Genomic DNA, 15373 nt, shown 5'->3' on the forward strand with positions numbered 1-15373 from the left:
TATAGTGTCTGTTGATGGTGCATCACTAGTAATCAGTGTCTGAATTTTAGCAGGGAAATGGCTACAGCCCGTGTCCAGTGGATATGAGTAATGTACTTCTGTCAAGAGAGTTACAGGTTAGCATGAAAGTTTGTCTTTATTTCTTAGCACTTAAATGTATTACTCTGTGACAAATCACACTGCCAAGTTTTAATTAAGAGTAATAATGGTAAAAGCATAATGATTGATCAATCCATCCATCTAACCATCTTCCAAATGCTTATGCTGGACAGGGCTATGGGGGACCTGGAGCGTATCCCAGGCACAGCAGGGTGCAAGGCAGTTACTGGATCACATATCTGCAAAGTCAATGAAAGAACTCTTTGCTGTATTTTGAAAACCTATGTTGTATAATATAAAGATGTAGTCATTCTGGATATGTTCCCAAGTAACTTAAAACTGCTGTAATCAAACCCCTACTGAAGAAATCTAGTTTAGGTCTGCATGACGTAGCTAATTACAAGCCTATCTACATTTTTCCTTTTAGTGTTACCCGCATCCACAGTAAATGTCATCTCTGACATCATTTGATCTTGGTATACAGAAGAAACTGTCAGACCAGAATACCAGAATTTGCCAAAAGTAAAGATAGACTTGCTCTTCCTTTGTGGTATTATCTGTTATTGTGTTTCTGGAGTAGGTGATGCTTTTAACATTAATATCACCATAATCCATCCATTCACCCATCCATTCATCTTCTAACCATTTTGTGCTGATCGGGAGGGGTGGGGGGGGGTGGCTGGGTGTCCAGGTATCCCCATAATGATTGATGGAAGATTAATTGCAGATGATTTTGTGCCTTTGATAGTGCATTGTTTTTTTTTTTTTTTTAAATAGCAAAAACAATATTGTACAGGTCTGTGCACTTACATCTAAATTACATGGTGTTTTCATTGCAGGGCATGGTTGAGGTGGTAGCAGAAAACTACCACAATATTTGGGCAAAGAAAAAGAAAACTGAACTTGGAAGCAGAGGTACCTTTTTCTTTTGCATATACAACTAACTGCTGGAACTTTAGTGTTGTGCTGTTGTCTGGTCCTGTGCCTGCAGTGCTGTGAAGGTCTAGAATGGAGCAAAAGCGACAGAGAGAGTGTTTCCGATCGGAGAGTCTCCTCTAGTCTGTGAGCCGTGGATCTGTTCCAGCGCACCATCTGCTCTGATGCGGCTGACAAGGCCTAGTCCAAAGCCTTTTGACACAAATCGCAGACCCCAGGGAAACAGTGGCTCCTCACACAGTTTATTATCAGCACCAGGATGAAAATGCCATTTACTGAAATTGCCTATATAAGAAACTGACAGTTCCAAAAGGGAAATGATCGTATGGTATTTTGTGACATTTCATCGTGAAAATCGGTTTCTGTAGGACATTCGCTTTCCTGTCACAATCTCCTTTTTTCATTTGTCCTTTTGTCACTTTGACTGGGATTGACTGTATCTGTTCTGCCCAGGTGGTGGGACACACCCCTTGTTGGTGCCCTACGACACCCTGACGGCCAAAGAGAAGGCCCGGGATCGGGAGAAGTCCCAGGAGCTGTTCCGCTTCTTGCAAATTAATGGATACGCTATCACAAGGTCAGGTGACTCCTGTAGCACCACCTTGAACAGTCTGCAACTTTCACCATCTTAGATGTACACATTCGGAACTTTTCAATGACTATGGTCTTAGGCCATTTGAATAACAGTCTGCTTGGTAAATGGGCGAATGCCCAGTATACAGCCAACGAGCGTGAAAAGTTGAAACGCATCTCAGTACCCTAATGATTATTTCAGCACCTCTTTACTCATCCTGTTTCCCTCTGTGCCATAGAGGCCTGAAGGACATGGAGCAGGACTCTTCTTCCATGGAGAGGCGCTTCGCCTACAAATTTCTGAAAAAACTGCTGAAATACGTGGACTCTGCACAGGAGTTCATTGCTCACTTAGGTGTGTGACTGAGTACAGTTACAGTGGCCATTTACAAGAAAGATAAAGATCTTATTATGATTTAGAGCACATTAGGACTTATTATTACAACCAGTGTTGGGAATGATACTTTTGAAATGTTTCAGGTTACAGATACTGATGCTAGTTATGCTATTTAAAATGTAATAAGTAATGTGACTATTTCGATGACTTCATCAAAGTAATGAAACGTGTTACCTTTGTTTGATTCTTGATTAGATTTCTAACAAATGTATAACAGATACTTTAAACTGGGCAGTAAAGCTGAAATATCCTGACGGCTTTGCTAACCCGCATTGTTTGGAAATATTCCAAAATAAGGCATTTCTGCATGCTGCGAAGCAACAAACGAATGTTATATAATACAGAAGCTTTTTACCAAAAGGAAAATATTACGATGTAGCCTGTAATTACCAGCATTTTGATTGGTAACTGTAATTTAATTGCATATTTTTTCTAGATGTAACGGATTACAATTACATTTATTTTGTAATTTAATTACATCACGCCATTACATGTAACTACTTACTCCCCAACACTGCTGACAACCTGGATCAGATTATTTTTTAAGAGGCTTTCATTCAGATCTCCAGATAATGCTTGTGAACCCTTTGGAATTTTCTCACATGTGTAGATGGAAAGCTCTGGTACCAGAGCCCCCCTCCCATTGTATAGAGGGTGTTATTACCTTGTGGGATTCATCTCCTCACTGCATGCGATTATTGACTTTTGATCTTCTTGTTTCAGAGGCTATGGCCTCCAGCGGCAAGACTGATAAGTCTCCACATGAGCAGGAAATCAAATTCTTTGCAAAAGTAAGAAAGGCCCACTAGTTCTGCTAATTCAAAAACAATTTTCACATACACATTATTTAAATGTAAAAGTTATGTTCGGAGTTATTTGCTAGAATGATATGTTCTCAGCTCCCTGTTTCTCTGCAGTGTTTATGTTTATCGTAATACTTCACCATTCATGTGTTCTTGTCTCCTCTTGTCTGCCCATTCTTGGATAACAGGTCTTGCTCCCGCTAATAGACCAGTACTTCAAGAACCACAGTCTCTATTTTCTTTCATCTCCTAGCAAGAACCTGAGTAGCAGCGGCTATGCCTCCAACAAAGAGAAGGAGATGGTCACCAGGTAACATCTCAGACACTGCACCAGTGACTGATACAGTGTGTTTATAATCCCACAGGCTCGCCACACTGCATATAATGCAGTAACTAGGTATTGGGGCAAAGCTGCGGACTAGTGGTGCTGCAGCTTGAGGATGGACATTTTCAACATTGACCTTTCACTCTGGTCTCAGGACTATGCATGTGCCCCTTTATTGTTCTTTTGTTCTCTTCACAGTCCAAAGAAATTCTGCCGGGTCTTCTAAATTGGCAACTCCAAATGACTGTGAGAGCATGTGTGTGTGTCTGTTCATATGTGAGAGTGCTCTGTGCCCATCAAAGGGTCACTCTTTGTCACTGTGACCTGAACAAATCTCACTCCCTGTGTATCTGCTCACAGCTCTCTTCTTGGTCTCCACTGTTCTTTAGCCTTTTCTGTAAACTGGCAGCTCTTGTCAGGCACCGGATTTCTCTTTTTGGTAAGGGAAACGATGGACGCCTTGGCCTCTCTTTTACACGCACAGTTTTCCTCGTTGTCCGCTTTAGAGAACTGACACGACTCCCCTCTTGGGTTTGTTTTCCCTAAGGAAGCGATTCAGCCACCATGGTGAGCTGTCTCCACATCCTGGCACACACTCTTGATACCAGGTATGCTTCTGTGTTGTGAACCGAATCCATGACTTAGACTAGTTAACCTGATCCTCTTCTGTGTCAGACATGCCAAGTGTGTCTGAAGAAGCATATAGAACCATGTGTGCATGATGTAGATTTCCCTCTGCATTTGGTATAGATCTAGGCTCCAGTCATCTGCTTCTCCTTTTCTCTGTACTGACAGTTATGCATAGTGACTAAAGCTACGCTCTCTTCCATAAATAAGAGTTTTATATCAGCATAAATGTATGAGTCCTGTGCAGTGTATTGTGCAGTGTTATTTATGTAATGGATTTTGTGGGTGTCTGCGCTCTTCCCTCCCTCAGGACGGTGATGAAGTCCGGCTCAGAGCTAGTGAAGGCGGGACTGCGGACCTTCTTTGAGAACGCCGCAGAGGACCTGGAGAAGACGCTGGAAAACCTGAAGCTGGGGAAGTTCACACATTCTCGTAGCCAGATGAAGGGTGTCTCCCAGAATATCAACTACACCACAGTGGCCCTTCTGCCAATCCTCACAGCCCTTTTCCAGCACATCACCCAACACCAGTTTGGTGTGGACCTGCTATGTATGTTGACCCTTATTTATTTATTTATTTTTTAAGTCCCAACACTTTATTCAGTTATTGATGCATTGACTTTCTCTCAGGATTCTCATAGGTCTGACCATAAACACAAAGTTTTGTAGATAGAAGAAGTGCCTGAACTTCAAGCATTGCCATAGTGTTGTATTCTATTAAGCAGAGATTGTTTTCAAAGATGTGTGCATCATTGTGCGTTTTAGTGGATGATGTCCAGGTGTCCTGCTACCGTATCCTGACTAGCCTGTACTCGCTGGGAACTGGAAAGAACATCTATGTAGAGAGGTGAACCGAACTTACAGCAAACCTTTTGTAGGAAAAGCAGACTGGTTGTACGGCTACTGTGTTGTAATATATCATAGTTTAGCGTACTGATTTATTAATAGCTACAAGGTAAATCAACCTTTCCGATAATTAGATGGATATAAAGAGATTACAAATACTGCATTTCTGAAAGCATGCAACTGTAACAAAGTGTAGTGGTGTGAAGCAGCTGTGCCTCATTCCCTAGGCAGCTTCCGGCCCTGGGGGAGTGTCTGGCTACTCTAGCAGGAGCCATGCCTGTAGCCTTTCTGGAGCCCCAGCTAAACATGCACAACCCCTGCTCAGTTTTTAACACAAAGACCGCTCGCGAGCGTGCCAGTGAGTATCCCTTTGTGCTTGAGTGCAAATTTATTCTGTGCCCTTTTGTTGTCGGGTAAAGCCACTTGCTCTCTATGTGTCCAGTTCTAGCCATGCCGGATACAGTGGAAGAGATGTGTCCGGAGATACCTCGTCTTGATGGCTTAATGTCTGACATCAATGATATGTCAGAATCTGGTGCACGTTACACAGAGATGCCTCATGTCATAGAGGTGGTGCTGCCCATGATCTGCAGTTACCTTTCCTACTGGTGGGAGAAGGGGCCAGAAAATACCACTGAGGGCAGCTCTGGTGCCTGCTGCACCACCGTAACTTCCGAGCATCTTAGCGTCATCTTGGGCAACATCCTCAGGATTCTCAACAGCAACCTGGGCATCGACGAGGCCTTATGGATGAAGAGGATTGCTGGTGAGTGGGAAGTGTCAAGACTGTCCTTGGGCTTCTGCTTATTTAATTATGGCGTTACACGACCATATTTGGCCATAGACCAGGGGGGTCCAAAGCTACCATCACTAGAGATCTTACCATGATATTTTAGCACATCTCTGTCATGTATTAAAATAGCAAATAATGGGAAATGATTTACTAAGAGAGTAAATGACGAGTGATGAACACTTCTGCCACTATTAATCTTAGCAGTGTACAGTGATTCTGTGACCCATGAAAGTTACAGCACTCTAAGTATCTTGTAGCGTATGGTCTTTATCGTATCTTCTGCTCTGCCAGTATACGCCCAACCCATCATCAGCAAGGCACGGGCTGATCTGCTGAAGACCCACTTCCTGCCCACACTGGAGAAGTTGAAGAAGAAGACCGTAAAGGTGGTGGCAGAGGAGGAGCTTCTCAAAGCTGACAGCAAGGCTGACACGCAAGAAGCAGAGCTCTTGATCTTGGATGAGTTTGCCGTGTTGTGCCGTGACCTCTATGCCTTCTACCCCATGTTGATTCGCTACGTAGACAACAACAGGTAATCCAACACGTATTCTTCAGAATATAGGGAATATCTATTCGTTTACGAGTGGGATGAAAATCAGAGACTTCAGAGTCAAAACTGATACAAAACCTGGCTTGCTTCCACTCTTCTGACATGATTTAATGGTATCTAACCTTCAGATCAAGATGGCTGAAGGAGCCAGATGCTGATTCTAATGAGCTCTTCAGAATGGTGGCTGAGATCTTCATCCTCTGGTGTAAATCACATGTAAGTTGCATAGCAGCGCTAAGAACTGAGATACACGAGCCAATGATGACCTCACTCTCTTTCTCTCTTTTTCCTGAAGAACTTCAAACGTGAAGAGCAGAACTTTGTGGTTCAGAATGAAATCAACAACCTCTCCTTCCTGACCGGAGACAGCAAGACCAAGATGTCCAAGGTAAAGCATTTTGGAATATTTTCTTTAACAGTTATAAAATCAGCCCATTTATCACAGCAACAGGCAGGCCCACGGAAATGACCTGTGTTTGTACCTCAGAGCCAGAATCATCTTAATTGCACAGGGGAGTAGTTTGAATCTGCTCTGTAACTTTCCTGCAGTATTTTCCTGGTTAGTTCCACTCTGTGCTTACTGTCAGCACTTTTGCAGGTACTGTAATACATTATTGGCTTATGCTGCAGATCCAGAACAATATTCTCATATAATGGGGGCATGACATTTTCAGGTGGTTTAAAGAACTATGAAGACTAATGGAAACCTTTAACAATTGTTATAAGTTATGCTATTACCATTTATTTTTATTTTTGAGACCTTTATAATGAACTTAATGAAGCAGAATGTCAGAACTCTGCTAATTTTCAAGACTGAGATATTAAGTGACATTATATGTGAATTAAAAATGCTTTTTTAAATATATATAAGTGGAATCCTGCAACTTACAAAGAAGTCTAAGTACGTCTAACCTGTGCTTTTTCCCCTCACACAGTCTTATCTGGGAAAGGTACAGTCAGAGTGCATGAGCTGTGTCTTTCAGACAAACATCTTAGCGCCTGCCTAGCGCTTGCCTCGCGCTGCGGTCTGTTCTCAGGGAAGGGCAGTGTGTGGCGTGTGATAAACACATTTCACGAGTCAGTCACTAATGACCTCATTGGTCACCGTCGATGTAATAACAAGTACAACCTTCCACACCTATGTTGACAGACATCCCTCCAACTTCTTCAGACAAATTCCATGGTAACCATCTGTGACATGTCATCAGGTGACGAGTTACCAGCAGCTGTTTATTACATGCCAAGTCCTGTATTTTTAAATGTCGTTCTGCTTCCACTGCCCATTGTTGCTTGTGTTCCCACTTTGGTGTGATACACTGTCAGTTTATCTGTTAGGCGTCTGTGTCGCTGCTGTGCCGGCTAGTCCTTTTTGCCTTCTCCTCCCCCCCCAGCACAAACCGGCCCTTTATAAGTGTTATGTGCTGACTGAGGCAAAGGCCAGGCTAGTGCAGCTACCCGGGCTGCATCTCACATGGAAACGCTTAATTGGCACCAGTTTTATTCTTTGCTTTGGGGCAACTTTTGTTGTAAAAAAAATACACTGGATTTCCTGCTTATTTTGAATAAATACAACAGCTTGTTAAAATGAGAGTGCAGTATAGCATTTAAATACTTTTTGATATGATTTTTTTGTGTCAGCACAGAAAAAATAAAGAGTTACACCGCATAAAGTTGCAGATTTAAATCTTAGTCTGAGAAATGGTCACTGTTATTTTTAAATCGACGTCAATTTATACGTCATTGGTAGCCCAGTATTTTTATAGAATCTACATCAAAAGATCCTGTTATCTTTCTGCATTAGTGCTACAGTAAACCATAAACCTGCAGATGTACATGCACACGTGTTCCTTGCCAGTCAGGAGGACAGGACCAGGAGAGGAGGCACAAAAAACGACGTGGCGAGTTCTACTCCATCCAGACCTCCCTCATCGTGGCAGCTCTGAAGAAAATGCTGCCCATTGGCCTCAACATGTGCACCCCGGGTGACCAGGAGCTCATTTCCCTGGCCAAGAGCCGTTACACTCTGGTGAGGAAGTGCTGTGCCGTCATTCACAATTGGCGGAGGGCGGCTCCACAGATGCTGTCCAGTTGCCTTGATACAGTTATCTTATGTTTTTCTTCCCCACTCTAACCGTTTCAACAGAAAGACACAGATGAGGAGGTCAAGGAGCACGTGCGGCAGAATCTGCACCTGCAGGAGAAGGTGAGATGAGGGAGTCATCAGCCGCCAGGCAAAGAACATTGTCATTTCAATATCAAGCCCAAATGAACTATCAGACCTGCTAAGTAGTGGCTGTAAATTGTGATGACACATATTGATCCTCACTGATTATCACGTTCCACATCTGGCTTCAAAGTTTACAACCAACAGCAATAAAAAGAATGAATGTTTCACCCATTAACGAGGGGTATGTTGGCAAGGAATATTAGACTGAAAATGATTGATAGTAATTAAATAGCTGCTGACATGCCTTCAGTCTGAGGACCCAGCAGTGAGGTGGCAGCTGAACCTTTACAAAGATGTGGTGGTGAAGAATGAGGAGCCGCCTGACCCCGATCGCATCGTGGACCGCGTGCAGAGGATCTCCGCTGCCGTATTTCACTTGGAGCAGGTGAGCCATTGCCTTTTTCCATGAGCTCACGCTGACCACCTCCTCTTACCAGTTCAAGGTGTCGATATGTTCTCCTGTCAAGAGCAGCCCAGATTGCTGAGGCCAGTGTTTGTCTTTATCTCCCGGCTATTCGTCTGCACCAGGTGGAGCAGCCGCTGAGGTCCAAAAAGTGTGTGTGGCAGAAGCTGCTTTCCAAACAGCGTAAGCGTGCTGTGGTGGCCTGCTTTCGCATGGCTCCTCTCTACAACCTGCCCAGGTACGAGTCACCATTCGTACCACAAGGTTTATCATGACATTTTCCGCGAGCCTTTATCAGAGCAGACCTTTTATTGTTTAATTTTGCACGTGTGACAGTACCAGTAAACCCAGGTTAATGACAACTACGGAAAGGGTTTTGATGCTTTGTTCAAGGTGAACTCTGGACAGTACTCCCTTCTAATCGTTTCATCGAACGGGATTCACAAGCTCTTGATTCCAGTTATACACCCTCAAGTGTCCCAGCTAACAGGGGATGTTCCCAGAACTTTTGCTAGGATAATTTAACTGTGATGCACAGATGCCGCTTTTTCTGTCCCAATACCGATACCTGGGGTTTGTGTATCGGCCGATACCAAGTACCGATCCGATACCAAGTACTGATCCGATACCAAGTACTGATCCGATACCAAGTACCGATCCGATACCGGTGTTTAATTAATAAGCTGTAGGTTTCTGCCTCACTGTGTTGAAAAGACTGTGATCATTCTTTAATGTGAAGGCAACATCAGGGTTAACTTAAACCGTTAACAAAACTTTCCTTACTTTGTAAAACAAAATGTAACACATGCATGTGTGTGTAATGACTATTCAAAGCATTTTATACAGTACAGTGCAATAGTCTTAGGCTGTCCAAAGAAATGTTTAAAGCTGTTTATCTGGGTAGCAAGTGTACTTTGGCTTAGAACAAAAAACACAATTTAACATTAGAACATGAGCAAATTAAGAGTAACACAATAAAAACTAGTAATAATTTCTTCTGTTTTCTAAAAAGTTACTGATATCTAGTTGGATGGCTAGATGAACAGCGCGTCAGTTCCCAAACTTCTCCTCAGGGGCACCTCAGCCGTTCCATGATTTTGTTAAATTTCACCAGCAGCTCAGTTAAATAATTAAATATATTGGATTAAAAAGTCAGTGACAGATTGACTAGCTGTATGAGGTGTGCTAGTGGCCAAGTCAAAAATACATGGCTGCACTGGACAGTCGCTGCAAATACTAGGATGATTTTAGCAGAGGTTCTGAAATGGCTAAGCTGACACACTTTGACAGGCATAATATCATAGTTATACACCAACATGTGGATAATCTAAACATCATTTTCTTTGCCTGCCTAAGACTTTTGCACAGTACTGTGTGTGTGTATATATATATATATATATATATATATATATATATATATTACCTTACTTGCCACCTCAGTTGTCAATTCAATCATGTATACTTTTGTGTCAAATATACGACGTAAGTACGACGTGGCCGTGGACCCTATGCCATAGCTTACCGTGCACCTCCCCAGAAATGTAACTACACATCGCGGCAATGCAGACCACAAAAACTGTGATTGGTCCACTTGGTTACATTCTATTTTTTTTTATAGTGAAGAAAGCATACACCCAGGTGTACTTATATTGGTGACTGAACCTGAAGCATTAGCTATATCTAACATTAAATAACTTATTTAGTTATTTAATGTTAGGTACATATAACGCTTCAGTTTTATTTTCTCCTGCTTCTCCAGAATTTGCACTAGACTTTGTTGTTTCGGTCTTTCTCTGCTGACATTATCAGGCTCCGCGTGCATCTGCACTGTAGTGTGTCTCTAGATGTTTGTGCAGATTACTTGTGTTAAATGACGTGCTGTCCCTTCCTCTTCTTGACACTTCAGCAGAACGGAGCTTACAGTCTGCTTTACTTCTGTCGTCATACCTCATCGTAAAATATGTCCAAAAATGCTATGGCTTCGAGTTTTAATGTAATGTTGCAACTACGTGGTATCGATTCTTTGTATTGGACAATTTTATGAGCGTATGAGTGCAGTATTGGCCCGATACCCATGCATCCCTATTTAAAGGTCAGAGAACGTTCTTACTGTAACGTTAATGGAACGTTATTTCCACGTTTGATGAGAGGTTCTGTCAATGATAGCAAGGTAACATTATCACGTGGACATCATTTTAAAATAATGTTTAAAAGTATTGTTATATAATAAAACTATTATGCCATCCAGCCTCGAACCCACGACCTTAGGGTTGTGAAGCCACAGTGTTGCCTGCTGCTTGTAGCATGCCCTGTATTTGTTTGTACATTAATATTCTTAATTGTAGTTGTAGTAGTGAGATAATGTTCTGGGAACATCAGCAAAACTGGACACTTTAAAGATTTCCATACCTTAATCGTAATGTTTGGTTAACATTCTTGGAACGAAAAATTATTGCAATCCAATTATAGCTGAACTAAAACGTTGGGGGGGGGGGGGGTGGGGTAGGAGCAGTTTTCATTGCTGATTATTGGCCCAGGTGCTGTTCACATACTGAGAGTAATTGAGGGTACATCAGTACTGTCTCCTTTCATTATGAGGTGAAGTATAGCAGAGGGAGAGAGTGTAATCTGCAGCTAGCACTTGGTTTTCATTTCGGAACATGTTCAATCACCAGATTTTAGGGTTTTCCTTTTTCCGTAATCCTCATTTCTTTGTCTTCTTATTGATAGCTAATGCCCTTCAACCTTAAATACTAAAGAGCCTCATACTGTATATTGAATGTCTTTCTGATATGAATAACCATTTTTTGGTAGTAATAACCATGGTTCCCCCCCTTTCGTTTCCCTGTCTTGACACATCCTCTTCTTTGTTCTATGACAATACCTTTTCTTCAGGCACAAAAATAACAATTACTTCCTGAACTCCTATCGACACTTTTGGCTGGAAAAAATGCATGAGAACACAGACTATGACAGTCTGCTCTCCATGCTAACGGTAACGTAATGACTTGGAGACCCGGCGTCTGTGACCTGTACCCCCCCCCCCCCCTCCCCTTCCAGCCATGGTTTGTATTATAACTTTCATACACTGATTTCACTGGGATTCTAACTGGTCAGCCTACAAACTGGGGGGTGCTGCTGAATTCTAGTCATTGATTCAGGGTGTTAGAGACGTCATGTTTTTGCCCCCGGCCCTGCCCCCATCCCCCCCCCATCCGACCCCCCGAATTTGAATTATTACTTAGCACAAGAGGTGCACATTACAGATCCAGACCAAGATTTTAGGACAAACAACTTTTTTTAGCATGTCTATAATTCAACAATGTATTTAAAATTTTAAACTGGGGGTATTGCTACATATATTATATATACATTTTGTTGCCTCTATATATATGAAATATGGGGGTTTTGGACTAGTGTCTGAAATGTCCCACTTTTCAGTATTGGCGACCAGTTAGCTGAGCCAGTGTTTCACACTAACCATTAACCACCTAGGTCCAGCTGACCCTGGTCCGAACAGTCTTCCCTTCCTACCTTAAGCCCTTAACCCCTCCTAATCTTCCTCTCCCCCCCTTCCCAGGCATCGCTCTATTAACCTCTTCCTCATGGGCTATCAGAAAATTTGGATAGAGACAGAGACGTACTCCTTTGAGGAGAGCCTAGTGCAGGACCTGGCAGTAAGTACCTGCCCTGCGGCGCCGGCCTCTTCTGCATCGTGGGCCGCCCCTTCCCCCCACCGCCGAGCATTTCGCAAGCGCAGTTATCAGCTGGGCCGCGGGAAACGCGCCTGCCTGCCCCCGTGTGCCTGCTGTCTCTGTCATTCGTGTCTGGCTCCGGCTCAGTGTCGCAGCTCCGGCCAGCATGACATTCTCTTCAATGTCAGCGCAAACTGTGAGCTCACTAGTAATATGGCCCGTCTCCCTACGGTGACCACAGGGCATTGGTCCCCAATGCTTTGACTTAACCATGGAAATTTATGGAAGTCTCTTTCGTAAATTTGTTGCGGTCTACATTATTGTCATCGCCACATCATTTTAAGATCATCTTAATTACCTATGCAGTTCTTTCTAGGTTGAGAATTTCATCATCAGAACTTGATATACTTGGCTCCGTGGCTATGACTGATTAGTGGCCGAAGCATATATCACCCCAAAACACACAGCCAAAAAAGACACATCAACTATAGTGAAGACATATATATATATATATATATATATATATATATATATATATATATATATATATATATATATATATATATATATATACACACACACATATATATACGTATATATTTTTTATTAGCGGTGAAGACTTTGAAATCACATGACATAGGTAGCCTCTCATTGAACTCATCTAACTTCTGTCGTTCTCATTTATGAGCCATGTGCTTTAAACTGGGAATTAATCGATAGCTGTCATAATTTCATGCTTGACAACTCATGCCCTTTTTTGTTATAGTGTCAACTCACTGAATGTTCATCGAGGCTGTGTGTGAATATACTGTATGTGCATGCATGTAAGAGCATCCAGTTCTATCCTCCTCTTTACAGAAACTCCCGATATCATATCAAAGCTCTCATTTGATTGGAATCAGCCTCACAAAGTAGCATATATTTAACTAAACAAGGTAGATCCATTTTTCAAAGGTAAGTTATTCATGTCATATAATGTATAATTATTTAAACGTAATGATGCAGGTCTCTGTGCATGGTGCACCAGAATGAGTAGTTAAGCTGTAGTTACTAGTTGTTCTGCTTTGGCATCTGTGTGTGCAGTTTGTGAGATTTGCATCTGTTTTGTTTAGATCATAGCAAAGCTTTCCTGAGATTTATGATGTATTTTTCAACATTAACTTTCTCGGAATTATGGATATTAATGGCATTCCGTGAACCATAAAATGGCTGAAGAGGGTTTAATTAATCAGAATTCATTTCACTGAATGCTGTGAAAGTGGAAAAAAAAACACGAGTCACGGAATTCTGTCCGAGGGGCCATTTAAAAGATGTTGATGGCTCTGGATATGTGTGCAGAAGATCCAGATGAAGGTGGAGGAGGAAGAGGAGGAGGAAAGAGAGGTGCAGCCAGACCCTCTTCATCAGCTTATCCTTCATTTCAGTCACAATGCACTCACAGAACGGAGGTGAGGTGCTTGTAAACCCTCCCAAATTCTACATGGACAGACAGAAACTTTCGCTCACACGCCTCTACACAACCAGGACATAGGCTACAGGCTACATATGCACACGGTTACAGTACATGATGCATAAGGCCTCACAGCTCATTCCCACACAAGCTCAGAGATTGTGTCCTATATGATCTGTTGTTACCTTGCCTTTGCTTCTCATGTATAAGTATTTTTCCTCCCTCCAGTTACTTGGAAGAGGACGCTTTATACATTGCATATGCTGACATGATGGCAAAGGTAACAAGAAAAGATAATACACCACATTTACCAGGGCGGCCATGCTCAGCGGTTTCATAAGTGTTTCCTCCCTAGAGCTGTGCCGAAGGTGAAGAAGAAGAAGAGGAGGATGAGGAGAAAGAGAAGACCTTTGAGGTAAATATTTCTGTGTTAGAACAGGTTTGTTAGAACACCTGTAGCATCGTCTGCAAAATGAAAATGGGTCCAATGGTACCATTTCATGTGCCTGGGGGCTGTAGGAGAAGGAGATGGAGAAGCAGAGGACTCTCTACCAGCAGGCCAGGCTGCATGACAGAGGGGCGGCTGAGATGGTCCTGCAAATGATCAGTGCCAGTAAAGGTACGGGCAGGAAGAGGCACATGCACACAAATAGTCCACAGGGGCTGTACTTGACAAGGCTGTTCTCCTTTGCCTCCTCAGGCCGGTTGGGTCCTATGGTCACAGTCACACTGAAATTGGGCATCTCCATTCTCAACGGCGGAAACGTGCTGGTCCAGCAGGTACAGATGTTCACAGACAGTGATAATGTTAACTACAGAAAGGCGATTCACCCTTCACTTTAAATCTTATTCCTGTTTGTGGGTTGTATATTTTCTAGTGTCATATTATATTTAGAGAAATTTGCACCTATCATTTTGCAGAAAATGCTGGATTACCTAAAGGAGAAAAGAGATGCTGGATTCTTCAAGAGTTTATCTGGACTGATGCAGTCTTGCAGGTGCTGTACCCTTGGTCTTGATTTCACTCAGTATAGGAGTGTCAGAAACAGGGCGCCTGTGGATGTTTCGGGAGATGCGTGAGGTTGGGGGTCCTCTGTGCCATGAGCCAGTTTTCCTAGATAGAAAGCAGCTCATTGTGTGTTAGTGGGGAGGGAGATTAGGGCAGCAGTCTCGCTCTTGTGGCTCATGTTTAGTTTATGTTAGAGTGCCTAACTTGTTTTGTCACTTGCTGGGTTTGCCATCCTGGAAGATCCCGAGGGTGCCGCTAAAATGGGCTCCGTTCCAGCCACCAAGTGTCCCGTGGGCCTGTTCACCAATCAGAAGAGCAGGGTTTTCCACATGGAGCAAACTGTAGTTTGCTTTCTTCAGACTGATTCTATATAATTTTTTTATGTATTTTATTTAATCTTCAGTGTCCTGGATTTGAATGCATTTGAAAGGCAGAACAAAGCAGAAGGTCTGGGAATGGTGACTGAGGAAGGTTCAAGTAAGTGTGGGGAACCACCCAGGGCAGGAGACTGATGGAAGAGCTGCCTCTCTATGGGTCTGTGTTAGGTTCCTCTGTAGGTTTATCTTAGGTGCCTCTGTTTAAGTCTGTCTTAGATGCCCCTGTTATAATTTCTGACCATACTTCACATTACAGAGCCTCAG

At 42.7% G+C, this 15373-nt stretch overlaps 1 protein-coding gene across 6 annotated transcripts in view; it reads left to right on the top strand.

Moving 5' to 3' along the window:
• ryr3 (ryanodine receptor 3) overlaps positions 1-15373 on the top strand; it is a 97097-nt gene that overhangs the window by 69000 nt on the left and 12724 nt on the right. For 4 of the 6 annotated variants that reach the window (XM_048974238.1, XM_048974239.1, XM_048974240.1 and 1 more), the window contains 28 exons: positions 51-116; positions 939-1014; positions 1489-1612; positions 1848-1963; positions 2729-2796; positions 2997-3118; positions 3523-3572; positions 3681-3741; positions 4071-4309; positions 4525-4606; positions 4833-4963; positions 5048-5371; positions 5690-5930; positions 6077-6164; positions 6244-6336; positions 6884-6898; positions 7804-7974; positions 8092-8151; positions 8426-8560; positions 8704-8816; positions 12159-12255; positions 13612-13721; positions 13952-14003; positions 14079-14138; positions 14243-14342; positions 14424-14503; positions 14645-14721; positions 15136-15209. In XM_048974238.1, coding sequence (XP_048830195.1) covers positions 51-116; positions 939-1014; positions 1489-1612; positions 1848-1963; positions 2729-2796; positions 2997-3118; positions 3523-3572; positions 3681-3741; positions 4071-4309; positions 4525-4606; positions 4833-4963; positions 5048-5371; positions 5690-5930; positions 6077-6164; positions 6244-6336; positions 6884-6898; positions 7804-7974; positions 8092-8151; positions 8426-8560; positions 8704-8816; positions 12159-12255; positions 13612-13721; positions 13952-14003; positions 14079-14138; positions 14243-14342; positions 14424-14503; positions 14645-14721; positions 15136-15209 — 3025 coding nt within the window. The remainder of the gene's footprint in view (positions 1-50; positions 117-938; positions 1015-1488; positions 1613-1847; positions 1964-2728; positions 2797-2996; positions 3119-3522; positions 3573-3680; positions 3742-4070; positions 4310-4524; positions 4607-4832; positions 4964-5047; positions 5372-5689; positions 5931-6076; positions 6165-6243; positions 6337-6883; positions 6899-7803; positions 7975-8091; positions 8152-8425; positions 8561-8703; positions 8817-12158; positions 12256-13611; positions 13722-13951; positions 14004-14078; positions 14139-14242; positions 14343-14423; positions 14504-14644; positions 14722-15135; positions 15210-15373) is intronic. The other 2 variants (XM_048974242.1, XM_048974243.1) reach the window with 1 other exon arrangement.

The sequence above is a fragment of the Brienomyrus brachyistius genome, chromosome 14, assembly GCF_023856365.1.
Source record: "Brienomyrus brachyistius isolate T26 chromosome 14, BBRACH_0.4, whole genome shotgun sequence".
Taxonomy (NCBI): Eukaryota; Metazoa; Chordata; class Actinopteri; order Osteoglossiformes; family Mormyridae; genus Brienomyrus; species Brienomyrus brachyistius.